At 35.4% G+C, this 20179-nt stretch overlaps 1 protein-coding gene across 4 annotated transcripts; it reads left to right on the top strand.

Annotated features, from left to right (window-relative positions):
* Positions 1–1399: 1399 nt before the first annotated feature.
* LOC108338587 (uncharacterized) lies at positions 1400–17811 on the top strand. Of its 4 annotated transcripts, none has more exons than XM_017575550.2 (29): positions 1400–1839; positions 1918–2002; positions 2228–2303; positions 2772–2836; positions 2926–2970; positions 3060–3160; positions 3259–3400; positions 3620–3681; positions 3788–3861; positions 3953–4023; positions 4674–4761; positions 4908–4980; positions 5081–5176; positions 5692–5800; positions 8768–8861; positions 8944–9027; positions 9110–9266; positions 10812–11008; positions 12752–12796; positions 13060–13088; positions 13179–13300; positions 13377–13424; positions 13955–14079; positions 14172–14452; positions 15423–16299; positions 16452–16523; positions 16811–16930; positions 17014–17060; positions 17484–17811. In XM_017575550.2, the coding sequence occupies exons 1-28, from the start codon at positions 1503–1505 to the stop codon at positions 17053–17055; spliced, it is 3717 nt and encodes a 1238-aa protein (XP_017431039.1). In that variant the 5' UTR covers positions 1400–1502; the 3' UTR covers positions 17056–17060; positions 17484–17811. The 4 variants fall into 4 exon arrangements, 2 of the variants coding, with proteins under 2 accessions (XP_017431039.1, XP_017431040.1); XR_001833050.2 differs by having other exon boundaries at positions 1401–1839; positions 17014–17181; XR_001833051.2 differs by having other exon boundaries at positions 1401–1839; positions 17014–17198.
* Positions 17812–20179: the final 2368 nt, after the last annotated feature.

Genomic DNA, 20179 nt, shown 5'->3' with positions numbered 1-20179 from the left:
ATTAGCACCAAAACTTCCGAAGTATCCAGATTCTTTTTCTTACATTTATTATTTTTTGCATTCTTTCCCTTCCATTTTAATATCTATCCCTAATCTATTTTATTTCTTCTATTTGTGAAAACAACATTTCTCTTTCAATGATACCTTGGGATCAGACATGCAGGTTCTAGTAGCTGGCAGCATTGTTGTTGAAGGGAGCAAAGTTACATATAAGAACATGATATATGATATTCTAAAATGGGGGATCCTTCCAAGCGAGAAAAATTTGACATACTAAACCAAATGGGGCATGTTCCTCTGGGTCAGGAAGATCTCAGGCAGGAGGATCTCCTGTGCTTGGAAAAGATTTAAACACATGCATATGAAATATTCCAATATAAAGATCACCGTTTCCCCCTCAGCTCTCTACACTCTCCTCATTACCCATACCTCATAACAAAGCTTTATCATGTTTTCTCCTTTTGAAAACAGATCAAGCATTCCCCCTTAATTTTCTGCCCATAGGAAAACGCTAAAACTTCCCGAATAAATAAGAAAACACTAGAAAATATATATATTTTGGTAAAATACTTGACTTTATGAGTTAAAAAAATAAAATTAATTTATATGTTGAATTTATATTTTTAAAATTATTTTTATTGAAATAAATTAAGTTAAAAGTAATGAAAAAAATAAAAATTGTTTTAGTTGTAGTTTTGTTTGTAAGAAAAATTAGTAAAAGTTATTAATAGATGTGTAGATAAGAAAAATAAATAAAGTAATGAGTTATTTTAGAAATTTTGATATTTTTCAATACTTGACTTACTGTTAAAAATTAAGAAGTTTTGATTTTTTATGGTTTATTATAAGATGAATGTGTATTTTAAAAAATAATGTTTATTTATTGAAAAATGGAGTTAATAATAATGAGAAAATTAAAATTTGTTTTAGTTATAATTTTTGTTTTTAAGAAAAGTTAATGAAAGTTGTTAATAGATGTTTAGTAAAAATGAGTTATTTTAGTAATTTTTTTATTTTTCAATATTTTATTTTTCACTTTAAAAATCAACTGCTTAAGTTTTTTCAAATAGTTTTTTGCCAAATTATATACATTTGTCAGTAAAAATTTCAATTAGGATTATAAATTAAAAAATAGGTTTTCAAAGTTAGTTTCGGAAGATTTAAAATTGTATTAAAATAACATTTATACCAAATTCACGCACTTATCACAAAAATTTACATCGTAAAAAGTTTACTTGATTTTTTTTTTCAATTATAAGATCTACTCAAGTTTTTTCATATAATTTCGTACAAACTAAATCATTTAATCTAAAAATTGAAAAATATTAAATAACAAAAACTAAACAAAAAGAACTAATGTTTCGTACGTAAATCATCAACTTAGCCGCCAAATCCTTCTGACAATCTGTTTCCCGCCTAAACTTAAACAGTCGAGAAGTAGAGAGGCAGAGTATGCACATCTCATCTCATATTGTGAAATCTGAAGTGAATGACAGAAAAAAATGGTCTCTGCATCAAACCCTAACCCTAAAACTAAAAATGTTTACCACATCGGTGGTCTGGAAGTAGAATTTCCTTACCAACCATATGGGTCTCAGTTTGCCTTTATGGGTAGAGTGATCTCTACCCTCAACCAGGCTCGGAGAGAAGGCCACTGTCACGCGTTGCTCGAGTCTCCAACTGGCACCGGCAAGTCCCTTTCGCTTCTCTGTTCATCTCTCGCTTGGCAGCAACACTATAAATCTAAACAAGACCCCCTCAATCCCCTCCCGGAGGCAACCACCGATCCTCTGGCTTATGGCGGCGGATTTGTTGTCGAGGAGCTTTCACTATCTTCTGGTATGCTAATTACCTAGTCTAATGGGCCATATTTTTTATCTACTTTTCGTTCTCCTCACAAAATTCTCCTGCTTTTAGCATCAGAAAACCCGGACCGTACGCAAACTGAGGCAAACAACAAGAAGCAGAAGAAAAAGAAAGCACCAACTATTTATTACGCTTCGTATGTTTTTTTACCTTTACCGTTTGAATCCCTTTTGCTTGTTGCATTAGTAATTCATTGTATAAATTTTTTATTTTTTATTTAATTATTATCGTAGTTTCACTTAACCAGCACTGCTATGTATTTTAGACATGTTTATATTACATTGAATGGTTCCATTCCAGGGTTTCCCTGTCATACGGGTATCATCACTTATCTGGCTAATTTTTTACTCTATTGTACAAGGAGAACGCACTCACAGATTTCTCAAGTGGTTAACGAATTGCGCAAAACTGCATACAGGGTGCCAATGGCTGTGTTGGTAGGTTGAATCCATTTATTATCTAACCTCGTTTGATTTCTTTGGTATTTTCCCTCTGAAGTAATTCACCTTTTGATTTTCTTTTTTAACCAAAATTAATGGAGCTACTGCAAAATATCATATCTTTTGATATCATTCCGGTGAATGTGATTGATTATTCAGCATTTCTCCAGACTGAAGCATTTTTAATTTCATTATTTTTCTAATAAATTTTTAATATTTAATGATAAGCTATATTTTCTTTTTTTTGTGAAGCATATTATATATTATATGTTAGTTTTAAAGCATTGCTGATGAGATACTAATCAACATCCAACTTGTATGTTATGGATTTTAATTTAGCAAAGGTTTTATCAAAAGTCAGTATGCATTTTTGCCGTTGATACTTATTATTGGGTATGCAAAAAGATATGTTACATTCAGTGAAGTAATATGAATTTAAATATTTTTCCCTCATTTATTTGGCAGGCGTCGCGGAAACATTACTGCACAAATAAAAATATAATTGGCAAAGAGAATATCAATGAAGAATGGTGCTTTTTACCTTGACATTTTTTACTTTATGGGAATCTCTTTTCCCTCTTCAATCTTGGTACTGATATTTTTCATAAAATTTTGTCAGTAAACTATTATTGAAAGATGGGGCAACAGGGTGTCCAGAATTCAAGTGAGTGTATGCTCTTCCACGCATGCTTCCTCTCTATCTTTTATGTTGCTCTTGAAGTAACCAAAATGAGAAACTTACAATCTATGCAGAAATGCTCATAAAGTCAAAGGTCATCCATCCCTTCAGAAAGGAGGATGCAATGAGGTGCATGACATAGAAGATCTAGTAAAAGTTGGACAATTGGTCAAAGGTTTGACCTTTTACTGTTATTTTGGAGTTTTGTTTATTTCTTTTGAAGTCTATGCGAAGCTTTGTAATGTACAAGTTTTCTGCTGTCTCCACTTTCAGGGTGCTCTTATTATGCTGCTCGTTCTATGTCAGATGATGCACAGTTGGTATTTTGTCCTTATAACTATATCATTAATCCAGTCATCCGGGCAGCAATGGATGTGGATATCAAAGGCGCCATAGTGATTCTTGATGAAGCTCAGTGAGTTGTTGTTCTCTTTCTATTTAGTTTCCAAATCAATCAAACAGTTATAGGAGTCCAGTTAAATTGAACTGGCTTTATTTCTAGTTGTCTATCATACACCACCTGTTGTATTGTATTCAAGCCAATGCAGAACTGAAAGACAACTTTGTATGGTTTGGTTGTAATTTATTCCTGTTTTTGTCTATGAAATGGCTCTCACATACTTGCCCTTTGCAGCAATATAGAGGACATTGCTCGTGATGCTGGAAGTGTGGATATTGAAGAGGATGTTTTGGATAGTATGCTACGAACCTTACTCTTTTATTTTCACTGTCACTAATAATTGAGACTTACTTTCATGGTCACTACTAATGATGCTTAACTACATGACTATACCTTTGAAAGAACTACAAATGGAACTCCAGCAACTTTGTTCAATTAATACTGCAATTTACCAACCACTATATGAAATGGCACAGGTAATAGGATTAGATATTGGGTTTGAAATGTTTGACTAATAAATTTATCCTCAGTGGCTGTATATATTCAATGTGTGCTGTATTTGTATAGGGCCTTACTAGTTGGATGGAAAGGAAGAAAAACCAGCTCGAAAAACGTGATTTTCACCACTATGTATCGCAGTAAGTTAGAGATTTTTCCATTTTGTATGCCTCTATTCATTATTATTTTGTAAATTCAGTTTTTGCTTTATAATTTGGTTCTTGAGGCTGTAAAATTGTTTTGCTTTATATTTGATATGATCATGCTTTATAGAGTGATATGCGACTAGTAGTTGATTGGGATTTCAATAATCATGCTGAATCAATGGGTATTGGTAAAGGGAGACTCCACTTGGGTTGGGGATAATACTGTTAACTGTAATCTTGTTGCATGTTACATTATTTCTACTCTTAATAAGGTACATGCGCTTTTTCTCCCAAGTGAATCTCCATTTGTTTAATTTGATTAGGAGATTATATATTATTCTTTTGTCATTCTTTTGAACCTATTTCACGTGTTGATAAGAATTGATCTTTTTTTATCTTGTCAACTTTTAAATTTCTGTTTTATTGTCTCCATTCACGTATGACATCTACTAGTGGAGAGCTGAAGTGTTGCTTTAAGCTCTATGAACTTTTTTGTGTTTAGATTATTTTTCCTCTGTTATAGTTGAATTGATATTCTTAAAAATATTATTTAACGGTTGTGTCCTTTGTTTGCTAAAATAAAACCCATGACCTGTGAGCTAATCTGAGATTTAATAACACAAGCTTCCTATATGTATGTATAGTTGGACTGGTGATAATGCTTTACGAGAGCTTGAAGAAGCAAATATTTCGAAGCAGTGCTTCCCTATCTTGTTGGAATGTGCTACCAAGGTATCCCATTTGTTGGCATTTGTATTTATTTTTATGATTGCGTGCCATTCATCTACTTGATAATTTGTTCAAGGTATCCCATTTGTTGGCATTTGTATTTATTCTTTTGATTGCGTGCCATTCATCTACTTGATAATTTGTTCAAGGCAATCAAAGTTGCTACAGACTTGGAGACAGATGAACCGCATATAAGTGGCACGGCAGTGATAACATTGGAAGGTTTGGGTTTATGTTTTTAATATATGTGGAACTACATTCAGCTACCGACTTAGCTCAAAATATTCATTACTACCAATGATATTTATTGATCTCATTTCAGGCTTATTCTCGTCGCTAACTTATTTCTTCTCAAGAAATGGATCTCACATGTTGGATTACCAGCTTGCTCTTCAGCGACGTGTTAGAAAAGATACTGGTAAGTGGTTGCAATTTTAGACTAACAATAATATGCGGCAGAACTTGCGAATATGGTTGCTGTCCATACACAAGCGAATGGGAAATGGGTTGGAAACCTTTTGGTTAGTCATTGACATTTTTAGGAGTCTCTAATTTAAAATATTATAGAATCTAAATTAACAAATCGAAATCATTTATGCGGAGAAAACAATTTAAAGATTTACTTTAAACATGAAAGATTAAATTGTTTTTAATTTTGGATCCTGAAACAGTTGGTGCTAGATTGCTACAGATAATTACTGTTTTCAGACCTTGAAAAGGAGACATGAAATGAGATACATGATAGTGTACATTTATTTTGCGAACTGAAGACATATGAGGATCCTTTTCCTTGTAAAATTGGTCGACCAATCACAGGTTGATTAATCAAGGGCATTGTAAAGGGTTCCAATAACTAGTATATAACTATATATTTTATGTTCATGCTGGAGTTATTACTGCATTACTACAATTAACCTTCATTGGTTCTGCCAGGAAGAGCTACTGGAAACTGGACATGCGCTTTTAGTTTATGGTGTTTGAATCCAGCAGTTGTGTTTAGAGATGTTGCTGATCTTTCTTTATCAATTATCTTGACTTCAGGGTAAGTACAATGGGTACCTAATGACCAACCAAGACCAAGTTTATAATTGGTTCAGAACAGATTTCTTTTTGTATTTTTTTCTCATGATTCAAGAATGCATCTCAAAATTTATTCCTTAGCAATGTGTCCCTATTAATCAGTACCATTTTCGGAGTCTGGGGAAAATTCCTACGGAGCCAGTGGGCTGGTTGGGATTTTATAGCCTGACCTAGACTGATAATATAAGGCAGGGAAAATCAGGTCTTTTAAGCCTGATTTCATATAAGCATATAATTATGACTGGGCCTGTATTCTTTTGGATCTGGGTGGGTGGGGAGTCAAGCAGCATATTTTTTTCAGTTTTCGGCGGAATTAACCGGAATATCTGGACTAGTTTTCTTAGAAGCATCTCTGCTGGAATACATGTTCTGTATTCCAGTAATGTATTCATGTCTCATATATTATGTTAACATTTCCCAAATTAACTTGACGTCTTTTTGGTAAAACTGTCTTTTGTCAATTTCCCTCCTATTCAGATCTTCACATTTCATTGTAATGTCTGTAGATATACCCTACTATATGTCTGGTTTATAGAAATAGCCTTTTCACTTTATAGTCTGTAAAATGCATTTGTTGAAGTATAGTACAATTGAGGCATTGCTATCACAAGCCTTCATGTTAAAGGTAAACTGATAAGGACTTGAATTTAATAGTGTGCCTAAATTCCACATTGAGTAATATGCATGTTTGATTGAATATTTAATTATTTGGTTCTATCTTCATAATAGTTAGCTCGAGAGTGGGTTCCTTAAGTGCTTGGGTGCTTATCATAAACTTTCACCAAATAATTCATAATTGATATATGTATGTGTGTCTATGGCGTACAACTTTTTATATCTAAGATGAGGCGACTGTAATTTGTTGTTTTTAATTTCCATGACACTCTGCATGTTAGGACCAAGAATTGTTGAGGAACGAGCTTAGAGTGTTAGATATATTATATCTTTTATCTTTTAGTTAGTTTGTTATTATTTCTCATTTGTATTTTGGGCTTAGCCCATATTTCTTCTATTATAAATAGAGAACCCTATGTGTGTATTTAACACAAGGGAGATCAATCTAATATATAGTTTTTCACTATATTCAACATGGTATCAGAGCAAGTTCTCTGATCCTCTTCTGGTGGTCTTTGCTGTCTGCCGGCGGCCGGCCGCCATGACCGCCGGCAGCCCCTAAAATCTCAGTGGGCAGTCCATTTTTCTTCTTAAATCTCTGCCACAGTCAGCACCAGTCCAGACCCAGTGTGCCACTGCTGTCGCCGCCACTTTCCGCTGCCGTCACTGCTAACTCCGGCCACCGTCGTCGTCGCTACCGCCGGCCACCGTCACAGATTCGACGGGTGACCTGCGGATCTGGACCGTCTCTTCGAGCGACGGCCAACCACGCCGATTTCGAGAGCCACCTCTCAGTCACGCGCCGCCACGCAACGCTTCTTTCCGGCCAGTCCGCCGCCGCCTTGTCGCCGGCCACTGTCACAGTTCCGTCCGACAACCACTGGATCTGGTTCGCCTCTTCACGCGACGACCAACCCCACCGGTGCCGGCGTCTGACTCTTTCCCACGCTCCGCCACGCGCCGCTTCTTCTCCGTCAGATCTCGGGTGCGTGCTTGTCACGCGCCGCCTTCCCAGCATCGGCATCAAACCGCGACGCTTCCGGTTGTCTCGCCGGACCTCCCTCTCTCTGTTCAGACCTTCCAGAGCAGCCATTGCTGCCATCTTCGTCTGTCTTCAAAGCATCTTCATCTCGCCGCACGTTCTGCATTGTCGGACCTTCCTTTCTGCGTTGTGTGCTTCGTCTCAGCTGCTGATGCCGTTCCCGCGCCGTTTGCCGCTGTCCCGCGCCGTTTGCCGCTGTCCCGTGCCGTTTGCCGCTGTTCGGCACTGTTTGCCGCTGTTCGGCACCGTATGCCGTTGTCCAGGCGCCGTATGCTTCCAAAAACTGTAGGCCCCCATCACCTCGTCAGTTAGTGATGGCAGTCCCTGTAGTTTTGTCGCTTCCAGCCACTACAGGCCCCATCAGTGATGGCAATTTAGTCCCTACAGTTTTATAGCAGTCAACCGCCGCTGCAGTCGCTACTGCCTCAGACAGACGCAACTGTGTCAGTTCTTCTTGGGCTAGAGTTAGCCCGATCTTCTTGTGATACACTGCTAAGTATCACCACTTAGGAGTTGTCCAGCAAAGAATTTTGGACCTCCAACGTATCTTTGGATCTTTGATGCCTTTATTTCAGCATTATAGCTTAATATTTTGTTTCTGTTTTAGTGGTCCAGCAACTGTGATATTCCACATTTCCACCCTTCACACTAAGGGGGAGTATGTTTCCAAGACACTGCAAGTCACATATATATGGGTGTAGTCCCTGCAGTTTTGTAGATTTCAGCTACTACTGTTGATCCCGTCACCCATCCATCATTGATGGGGATTTAGTGTAGTCCCTGCAGTTTTGTAGCTCTTAGCTTTCAGCTACCACTGTTGATCCCGTCACTCTTCCATCATTGATTGGGAATCAGTCCTTGCAATTTATCATTGTCCACACGGCTCTCCTTCATCCACTTTTGAAGTTGAAGTTTCACAAGCTGCTGTTAGTCTATCTATGTTTGCCTCACACTCTTGAAGACAAATCATCTAGTTCAACACTGAGTTCATCTATTTCAAGCTTAGTTCATACAATTTGTATGCTCCAGCTTGAGGGGGAGTGTTAGATATATTATATCTTTTATCTTTTAGTTAGTTTGTTATTATTTCTCATTTGTATTTTGGGCTTAGCCCATATTTCTTCTATTATAAATAGAGAACCCTATGTGTGTATTTAACACAAGGGAGATCAATCTAATATATAGTTTTTCACTATATTCAACAGTTCTCATTGCATCTTTACTGCCTTACATCATTGTAGTATCTTTTACATACTTATTTTGGTATTTCAGAACACTGTCACCGTTGGCATCCTTTACTTCTGAGCTTGGAGTTCATTTTGAAACTAGTCTAGAAGCTCCTCATGTAATTGATGTTGACTCACAGGTCTTGGCTACTTGTCCACTTGTCCTTTTAGCCCTATAAGTGCTAGTTCAACAAGTTATAACTTAAAACCTCTTGAATATAGGTGTGGCCTGCTGTAATCTCCACTGGTCCTGGCAATTATCCTTTGAATGCAAGTTATAAAACTGCAGATGGATATGCATTCCAGGTATGTTTGCTCTCGACATATTTTTCAGAATATGTTATTCTTGCATTTAGAATACGTCTGGTTATCATTAGTTATGATTTAGGATGCAGTTGGAAAATCTTTAGAGGAAATCTTCAAGATTGTTCCAGGCGGATGCCTTGTGTTCTTTCCAAGTTATAAATTGATGGACAAATTACGCAACCGTTGGTCTGAAACAGGTCAATGGTCTCGACTAAATGCAGAAAAGCCTCTTTTTGTCGGTGAGTTATCCTTATTTATGAAATGCTTGTTGTGCACTAGGATCAAGAGAAGTTTCTGTTGATATGTTTGCTTTTACCTTTTGCTATCTATTTTTCCTGCAATGCAAATGTTTTAGTAGAGAGAAAATTACTCTGGTATTTATATCTATGGAAAGCATCGCTTGTAACTGTGTGATCAATATGCATGGGTACTCTTATTTATGATGAAGAAAAGATACAATAATAAGGAACAAAATCAATACCTATCAATTATAAATATTTGGTAAGATAAGTACATGTGGAACCACTAGAGGAACATATTGAACGGTAGAAGACAAGAAAGCAGTATTTTCAATGAAAGTAACATCAGCAGAGAAACCGTTTAAGTTATGGAGTGGAACATTTGAAGCCTTTCTAGATGTGGGAGTAACCAAGAAAGGTACATTTGAGGGATTTTTCAAATAACTTATCTTTACTTGGAGTGAGATCATGGACGAAACATGTAACATAAAAGACACATAAGGAATAGGATGAAAGTCTTGTTTAATATTCAAGACAGAACAAGGAATCCGATTGTTTAGAACGATAAGGCATGTGGTTAATCATATTGGTGGTGGTAAGAGTGACATCTTCCCAAAAACATTGTGGGACATTACAATAAAGGGTACGAGGTGTCCACCAAGTGACAGTTTTTGTGTTAAACAACTCTGTTTTGTGGTGATGAAGAAATCTGTATGACTTTAGAAGATAGTAAACTTGGAAGGACAAATATTCTTTTGAAGTTGTAAAATTTTAATGGACTAGCCAAACTGATTTTAGATTAGATTTTGGAAAAATTGACAAAACATCAGATTTTTCATTAGAAACGCTCATGTATAATAAGAAATATAATCTATAAAGGGAACAAAATAAAAATATTCCTTGATTGTTGGCTGGAACATTCGTGATTTTGGTTGTCAAGTTGGCAGCACGACCTTGTCCTTGAAACCACCATTGACAGCACAAGTGACGTGGTTGGCTGTACTGGTGGGCTTTTCAAATGGAATGAGGGTAACATTGGTGAAGGACACAACAGAGTCAGTATTTGGGAGTAGCCATTAAACACACCAAAACGTTCAATCCAGGAAATGGAGTCACAAATAGCCAAATAGAGTGATGAAACAAAGTCACCGGAGGTGAAGGAACAAGTCGGAAGGGTTGCTGGATTTCCAAAATATGAGGTCGTGAATTTCATGCACCAGAGAGTGTGAATGCATGGGACTGTTAGGCGGCAGGCTGGGGATAGAACTGGTCATTGGAGGGTGTGGCGGACTGGACAATGGAGGAGACACTGTATTGGAAGGAAAAAAATAGAAATCTTATTACTTGAAATTGTGTGATCTCTTATTTATATAGAAGTAAAAGAATCAATATCTAATAATAATGGGAAGTATTTGATCATATCTCTCCTTATTTATAATCAAATAACAAATGAGATGTTTAGCAACATCTTAAGATGACTTTGTTGTCCTGGCAATATTTTTGGTTGTATTAAGAATTTGAATTATGTTTGTGGTTGATTTGTAGAACCAAGAGGCGGAAGCCAAGATGATTTTGAACTGGTATTAAAGGGGTATTATGATTCAATTCATCACGAAGAAGGACCAGTGCGGGGAAGGAAAAGAAGGATTAAGAAAATAGATCTAAATCATGTGCATGCAGTTGATTCCCTACAGAATTCTAGAAAAGGAGGAGCAGCTTTACTTGGTGTTTGTCGAGGAAAGGTGCGTCAGAATTTTACTATTATCTAATTATTTTAGATGCTGCTTTTTTCTGGTAACAATTGTGGAATGGGTAATTTGATTTTTTCTATTCTTTAGTAGCTACAGTTATATTTCTTATAGTTTTTCCTTTGACAGGACTTGTTTTTTTTTTTGTGAGATTGAGTGAAACAAATATTAACTACTAGATTTTACCATGAGTGATTCAGATTTAAATCATTCTAGGTCATGTGAAAAAGTCACATCACAATTTTAAATGATTATTTGTGATTTTAAAAGACTTTAATTTGGATTTAGAATTGTATGAAAACTTATCCGTATTATGGCAAGCTGGCACCTTCTGCTGCAATAGACTATTACTAAAATATATTTATGAAAACAAATATTATAATGGAATAAAAATTAAAAGTTTTACGTACAGTTTGCATGATTAAAAGAAATCTACGGCCATCCACTGTTTAATTATTAGTATTTGTTAGAAATATTATATCTTTTATCTTTATCTTTTATCTTTCAGTTAGTTTGTTATTATTTCTTATTTGTATTTTGGGCTTAGCCCATATTTCTTCTTTTATCTTTCAGTTAGTTTGTTATTATTTCTGATTTGTATTCTATTATAAATAGAGAACCCTATGTGTGTTTAACACAAGGGAGATTAATCCCATATATAATTTTCACTATATTTAACAGTATTCACTTTTGTAGTCACCCATTTTACACTTTATTGTTAACAAGTAGACGTTCTTTCTATAAAATTTTGATAAAACATCCGTCAATCTAAATCTACCATCTGCAAGTGGTCATATTGATCATAATGCTGTATTTTTCGCAAGTTCTCTGATATATAAAATAACACCCGTACACGAGATTGAGTTTATGGAGCACCAAATTATTCAAGGCTCAGCATATATTGGCACTCAACTCAATTGCTTATTCATACTTCATGCTCTTTACTCTAATTGTCATATCTCATTAGGTGAAATTGATTACATGGATCACCTGACATCATTGTGCTTGGTCAAAAAACAAATTCTGAGGAGTAAAATTCACTATGGAGTCATTTTTAATAATTTTCTCCACGTGTCCTTTGTCTCTCTCAATCCCTTTTTACAAGTTAAAAACCATACAATTTTCTCTTTTCACTAGAGCCTCGTATTGAAACCGCCTTTGCTGAATTTTTATCGTCTTCTTGAATATGTACCACTCCAATATCTCCTCATATATAATCATTCCGTGTGTCCATACATTCATCTTAAATATTTTCATGTTTGGTAGAGGCTCTACCATACCATGAAAGAAATAAAAATAATGGAAAGGATGCTGAAAATTGTGTATTTGAGCTACACAACAAAGTCCATTTTATATAAGTTGATGACAATAAATACATGAAATGATATGCTTATAAATCACATTCTACTAAATGTCATTCTAATAAATGCCATTCTAATAAGACATTCATGTACTTGTGAAGATCGTAGTGAAATAAGGAAGGAAATAAAAAATATAAAAGTAGAATAAATCTTAAGAGATTGTCTAAGACATTCTAAAATATTTAGATAATATGTTTAGATATTTCTTATCTTTTATAGCATTACTGTTATTTAAAATGTTTTAATTTGTGTAGACGATAACTGCCTTAAGATTTATGAATTCAATTTTCCTTTAGCATAGTTATTTGTTTATATGACCTCATAATTACAAGCTTGTGTTTATTTGATCAAACATAGAATAATGCCTGTGTTTCAGGTTTCTGAAGGAATTGATTTCTCCGATGCTAATGCTAGAGTAGTTGTATCCTTATATCTACTTATAATTGATTGTTTCACCATTCTTTGGGGAAGAGATCTTATCTACCATGACACTATAGTATATTTTTATGAGGATTGAAAGTAGGTATGCTCTGAGATTATTAAGATGAAGATTGATAAATATGGTTGTGAAATTGAACCAGTTCAAGGTAGCCTATAGTTATAATGACTTTGATCACAGACATTCCAATGTCTAATAACCAGTGTAAATGTTAACTATAAATTGAACGTCCTTAACAATCTCAGATTATTGTTGGTATTCCATTTCCAAATATGTAAGACTCCTTTCTTTTCTCCTATTAGTTTTGAAGGAATCATGTTACGAGAATAAATTTTTCTGATTGTCTGATTTATTAAACTATCAGAAATGATATTCAAGTTGGATTGAAGAAGAAATATAATGACACCTACAAATCATTCAAAAGTCTATTGAGTGGAAATGAGTGGTACTGCCACCAAGCATTCCGAGCTTTAAATCAAGCTGCAGGTAAGGCTTAAATCCATTTAAACCAAAGCTGATTGTTTTTCAAATTTTTATACTGATTTCCTTTTATTTTCTGTAGGGCGCTGTATACGTCATAAATTTGATTATGGAGCAATTATCCTATTGGGTATGAACTGCATTCTACTTTGGTTCTCTTCCTCTTTATACGTTGTTTCTCTCCTTTTGAATTTAGAATTTTAAAAACTGAGTTTCATATTTGAAAGGGAGGTTGGAATTTTTTTCGGTTTTCTAGAGTATGCAAAATATTACACTGGTGGTTGCTTTGCCAGAGTTTACAGCTTTGAAACTATTTTCTTTTTCATCAGTTGGTTTGGAACTAATTCCTTTAAACATGCTTTGAATGTTGGTAGATGCTACCATTGGAAAATATTTTCCTATGGAATGTAAAACTTATCTAGAGTCATGACAGTTATTCCTATGGGGCAACCGTAAAACGACAGTTCTGTCTTATGAGCTATTTATTTTTGTTTAGACTATAATAATCTGGCGTTTCCCATTGTGCTCTGGTAGACCATTGCCTTACAGTTTATTCTTGGGCTAGGGTTTATGTTAACACTGTTCTTTGTATAACTATCAACTCTACACTTCCAACCCAATTTTCTATCATAATTGGTGTAATTATTCTTATGGAGTTAGATGAACGTTTTCAAGAAGAAAGAAATAGGGCATTTATTTCAAAGTGGATAAGAAGACCGTTGAAAGTATATGACAGCTTTGATTTGTCATTGGAGGGATTAAAGTCTTTCTTTGAGAATGCTAAGGTACATTGCATGTTAGTTTATTATAATCTACCTCGATCTTCTTCAAGGTTTAGTGGTAAAAGAATTACCCATGCATGGTCAACTTGCTTCAGGAACACTATGGCATAAATACAGTGCATGCCACACAGAGTTTGGATATAAATGGGGATGTCCAAAAGAAGGATCAGAATGCATGTTCCACAAGAAAAAATAATCAGAAGCTGAACAAGTCTGATAATGGAGATGGGAGGGAAACAACAATGATCGAGAATAGCATTTCTTCACCCACCCTAACCTCTCAAGATCTTGTTGAGTGTGAGCCATCAGCTCAAAAGAATAGTAGCACTTATAGTTGTCAATATCTCCCACAGTACTTTACAAAGACAGATCCAAGGTATCTCTCTGTTTCCGTCATTTTGTTGTAATTTGTATGATTCTTATTTTTAGTAACTAAACGTCTAAACTTAATGATAGACACATCTGTTTTGAAGAATTGGGGCAGTTAAATCCTTCTTTGACCTCCAATATCAAATCTCAGACATTCAAGGGAGGGATATTAATCTTCTATTTAGTACAAACTGAAATACAGAACATCCAGCTAATTCTTTGATTGTTTATTTAACAAATAACATTTTCCTTTCGTGTTGTCAACTAATCTTCGAGCATATGTGGCGGTATGATTGAGTTAGCCAAACTGTCAGGGGTCTTATATTAAAACTCATGGTACTAGTGTAATTTTTCTCTTTTCGTTGAATAAATGAAGAAGGCACCAATTGACCTGGATGAACTATTTTCCTTTTTAAATTTAAATGAGAAAAAGTAGATAATCTAAATGTGCTGTTCCCTTATGTTTGTGTATCTTTCTATTTTGTTTTGGGTGGGTTCATTTAGGTTTTCAATTATGTAATACAGGATCTGTTAGGTTCCTAGATAGAGGAAACCTGGAAAAACCCACTGCAACCACCTATACTCACTGCGTAGAACTATTATTATTGATTCTGGGCACAAACACAGTATGAGAGCAGCCAAGGGACAATGTTCCCTTCACACAGGATGCCAAAGATCCTGTCAACCCTTTTCCAAACTATCAAAAACGTCCCTGCATACAAAGACCCCCAACTATATATAGAAAGTCTCACCCAACCTAACAACCCAACTAACAACTACTTCTCTATATGTTTCCTCCTAACATACACATTACATATCCTAACAGGATCACCTTTATCTTCTACGAAAGATACATCTAGACATTCATTTCTATGCCATCAAATAGCAATCTCTAAACATAAATATATTTTTCAATTATTTTTACATTATGAAGCAACATCAGTGTAGTTACTTGTTGGCAAATGTAATTCTTGCAGGTTCACTGCAATCATGCACGAGGAAACTTACGTTGTAAAGGAAACCCCTTGTATAGACGTTGACTATGGTCCCAGTAGCCCTCATTACTCCAAAGATGACAACTCTGGTTCCTTCATAATTGAGGCCCCCGCTCAAATTCCAGGTCACGAGTCAAGTCTTTCAATGTCTTTGAATACTGGAAGCAAAAATTCTTCAAGGGCTCAGTCTTCAATTACAGTTACTCCTAAAAGGAGTGTAATTACAAATGATATTCCAGAAATGGAAAGTGTTAATTCTTACCATCATAAAAGGATGAGGCCCACAGTCACTCCTTATATAAACCTTGAAGAAAACTTTATTGCACCTTGTGCCAGTCCTTCTCTTACACGGTCCAGAAAGAGCTCTGTAGTTGTTAGAGAGATAATTCAGGCAAGTGAATATGATTTTGAGAGGGTTTTGAAGTCAAATTCTCCTCCATTACTGATAAGCAATATACCCGGTTCATGTTCACCAACTGCCCCTCCGCTAGACCAAAGATTATTGATATTTTGTTCACTCTGCAAAAGTCCATTAGGCCGACCTGAGAACCATCTATATCTTAGGTGCTCGATGATTTCATCATCAAAAGTTCATCTAAGATCCCTTTTGAAACAGAGGCTGAGAACTTGCACTACTGATACTTCAAAGAGTATTCCAGTTCTCATTACTGATTCTTTATTTGTTGATCAACGAATTTGCAATAGAATACCCAAAAGCGCACCAGAACACGGTATTTGGTGTCCAGAAGATGGGTGTGTTTTCAGCACCATTTTCTGCCCCTTTTGCAGTAATGTCAGCAATTTGCTAGGAGTTCAGATCATGGCTACCGACTCATCAAATGTTCAGTTACTTGACAAGGTAACTTTCCACCAGGATCAGGCAACCTTGTTTCATTTATGCATGAATATTAATATCCTTATTTGCATTGTACTTTGCTGTTCCAGTTCCAGCTGTGTCAATTTTCTCTGCTAGTGTGTTCTTTGTATTTCTCTCTAACATTTCTTTTGCAGATATTGTTTTACTTTGATTCATTGGAAGTTAAGAGCAGTGAGGAATCAGGGAGCACTGATTCAGGAAACGGGGTAAGATTAAGCCATATGTCTTGTTAGTCTTTTCCATGAAGATAACACTATTAAACAGTTTTTGTTTTTGCTTTTTTTGTGATAGTGGCCACTTTGTTTCTAGCATAATACCAAAAGCAAATGTTTTATGACGGGAACAATATTTGAAACTGGAATCTAAAACCTCCCCAAACACAATCTCTTATGTATACTTTTGAAATTGTTCTTCATGCATGCTGAATTATAATTTATAAATGAGCCATATATTCCTCTGACACTTTATGAAAACATCTCCTGAATTGGTACAGGATCTGTTGCCGGTTAATGACTCTGGTGAGGATAAAACTACTGTCTTAAATTCTATTGAAAAATATTCTTATCTTCCCCGACCAGGGAATGCAGAAGTTTGGAAGACTGGGAAATCAAAGGTAAGAATTCAAGTAATGCTTCATGCATTTTTTTTTGTTGAAAAATACTTGTCTTAGAGCAGTCTTGTTTATAAATGATGCAGCAAAGACTAAGAGGCTTGCGCTGTGCAGCAAACCAAAGCTGAAGCCAGTAAGATTGGATTTGTGACGCAGTTTTGGTAACCGTGTTAAGAACACAAATTGACCTGAGTATGGTGATTTTTCAAGAATTGAATCAAAGAATGTGTTGTTTGACATCAAACACATTTAATGTAATTAAATTTTCTACGTGAGTATATTTTTATTCTTTTGAATTTAATTGAGTAGATACGTTGGGAAACCAGTCATTCTGGGCCTTCCATTTCTCACCGACTAACATTTTAGAGTCAAATACTTAATTGATCCCAATCAGTGGCTTTTTCAATTTTTTTCTTCATCTTGTCGGGGAAGTATCTATAATTTATAAGTAGTTTTTTGTTATTGATAGTTATTGATGAGCTAATTTTCTATCTATGCCGTATTATTTTTTGCACGAAGTACTAGTGTTGATGGTTTCATTACTTTGGAATTTCAGGATTAATTTCTTTTCCGGTCTTCAAGGTCTGCCTCCATTGCTCACCACCCGCAAATGACCCAGATACTAAGTAGGAACCATGTCTCGGTTTTATCGGAATATCTAATAGTGATATCAATGACCCGAATTGTAGTGGTGCTTCTGTACAGCAAGTTATAAAAGATGGCTTTCTCTTTGTACATTTTGGAAGATGATTTCTAGTTACATATGTTGGCTCAACTGAGTTTTTCTGTAAAGCATTTCCAACAATACCATCCTGTCTGTACATGGAACTATGTTCGAATATTTAATCCACAATTCCAAGTAAAGAAGCTCCTCTTTTCCTAGAGTTATGTAGAGAATCTACATTAACATGATTTAGATAAATTCTGAATCCTCTTTCCACGAATTGAATCATAATACCCCAATGCAGTTCAAAATCACCATGGCTTCCTCCTCTTGGTTCTACAAATTTAGTTCGAACATAATTCAAATTCTTAATAAAAAATTCAGAGTAATGGTCCACTATACTTACATCCGGCCATACCTACATTCAAGAGATAACATTTTGAACAAGCAGTTACAGGTCCGAAAAGAATGGTGAATTTTAACGATAATGGATAACTAAATCAACATCAATTACATGAGGAGCTTTTAACTAGTTTCAAGTGGACTCCAAGCTCCGAAGTACGTCATTATGACTGCTCTGAAATGCTAAAGTACGTAAATGACAGGTTTAATGTCTCGGTAGGTCCTTATTTTCGGCGTGAATCTCAAATAGGTCCCTTTTCTTTTCTTTTCGGTGTCTCAATTGGGTTCTTTTTTGTATAAAATTGTAGTAATTAGGGGTCTGCCGTCAAATTGAATAAACGGCCGTTAAGTTTGGGTTTGGTGGCATGATGACTGTATTGATTAATTACACGTGACATTAAAAAAAGAGTATGAATTGATTTTTTTATTAAAAAATGGATTGCACATATGTTAAATCATGTAACTTAAGGACAAACTGGGAAAAAAAATTATGTGCAGCCCTGCAACTGAGAAATCGAAATCAAATTGGGGAAAAAAATTGGACTCCAAATTAGGGTTCGTGGGAGAGAAAAAGAAACCCCAATAATTCCCCAATTCAAGCCCTTCAAAGAAATTTCCAAATCCAATTTCATAACCTAACCCCAAAATTGCAACAGTTGAATTCCAAATCATTTTACAATCTGCAGAAAGGGAATCAAAAACCACCACCCCCAATTCGCGGGCCACACGCGAGAACAGAGAACTCAAAAACCCCAAATGAAAACCCTTGCCACGAAACGCAAAAACCCTCGTAACCGTAGAGGCCTCGCCGTCGCGAGTGATGAACATTGCGTGTGATCCGTCGGTTTCGCATCCTCCTCCCTGCAACCAGAACTAAACCAGAAAAAGAAAACGGAAGAAACTCCCTCCCTTACGACGCGAATCAGCGCAAGAAAAGAGAGAAAGGGAAAAAGAAAAAGAATGTCCAACGCGCTGTCGCAAACCACCACAAAAGCCGCTTGGTCGCGCCATCTCCACACCGTCGCCGCGCCATCACTGCCGGAGTCATCTCTCGTTCCTGCGATACCCAGCCATACCCCGGAGTAAGAGAAAGGAAGAAATCTCTCTACGTTGCGGTTAAAGCAAAGGAATAGAAAATCTCTCACCTTCCCCGATTTGATTCCGATTTTGGAATTGCAGAGGAGAATAGGGCTTTCGGCACTTTGATTTTCCAAATTTGCCCTTGCTTAAATTATATTTCCACTATGTACATTTAATTTTTTAATTCAAAAATTAAAAAAATATAATTGACACACGTTTTTAATGCACGTAAATTAAAACTACACTGTCAGCATGCCACGCAATACTCTCCTTAACGTCGTTTGTTCAATTTGACGGCAGACCCCTAATTGCTACAATTTTACACAAAAAAGAACCCAATTGAGACGCCGAAAAGAAAAAGGACCTATTTGAGATTCATGCCGAAAATAAAATAGGGACCTACCGAGACATTAAACCTAAATGATACTACAAGATGCTAGGAAGTAAAGAGGCTATATTATAAGCATTATTCTAATTTTAAAACTATTCTTTTCCGGAGTCTGGCTTCAAAAGTGATAAAACATCACAATTGAATAATAGACACTATTTTGAATGTCTTATAATTTTGAGGTTCTCATTCAGTTATTCAAAATATAAATATAAGAGTAAATATAAAGTATTCAGTAAAACAAATTTAGGATATTATTTGCATGAGGACGATCATGTTGCATTTGGATATGTTTGTGCTGATTTCGTACAACAAACGTTAACTTCATAGGAAAAAATGAGTAGGAAAATTATCGAATTGGTCTTGTGATCTTCATTGTAATTGTAGATATGGACACTATTTAAATAATGTTGGTTTCACCTAAAAAATGTTTAGGATTTCATATATGACTAAATTAGCGAAAAAGGGTTACACTGTTTATTAGGTAATATTAAAAAGGAGTTAGACTATTGATTAACTTTCACCCAAACATTACCAAAATCTTTTTATTTTGAGAATACATTATCAAAGTCAATGTTTAACTCCTTTTTAATATTTTGAAGAACAAAATGATTTTATTGAATTTTTTGAACTTTAAAATTATGTGAGCATAATGATCTCCGTTAAAATACTTCTTTTTTCCAGACATAAAAAAGTGACGAAAAGAGCATATATTATA

This window comes from Vigna angularis, chromosome 7, assembly GCF_016808095.1.
Source record: "Vigna angularis cultivar LongXiaoDou No.4 chromosome 7, ASM1680809v1, whole genome shotgun sequence".
NCBI lineage: Eukaryota > Viridiplantae > Streptophyta > Magnoliopsida > Fabales > Fabaceae > Vigna > Vigna angularis.
Note: the sequence above shows the minus strand (reverse complement) of the source record. Positions and strands in the feature narration are given on the sequence as shown.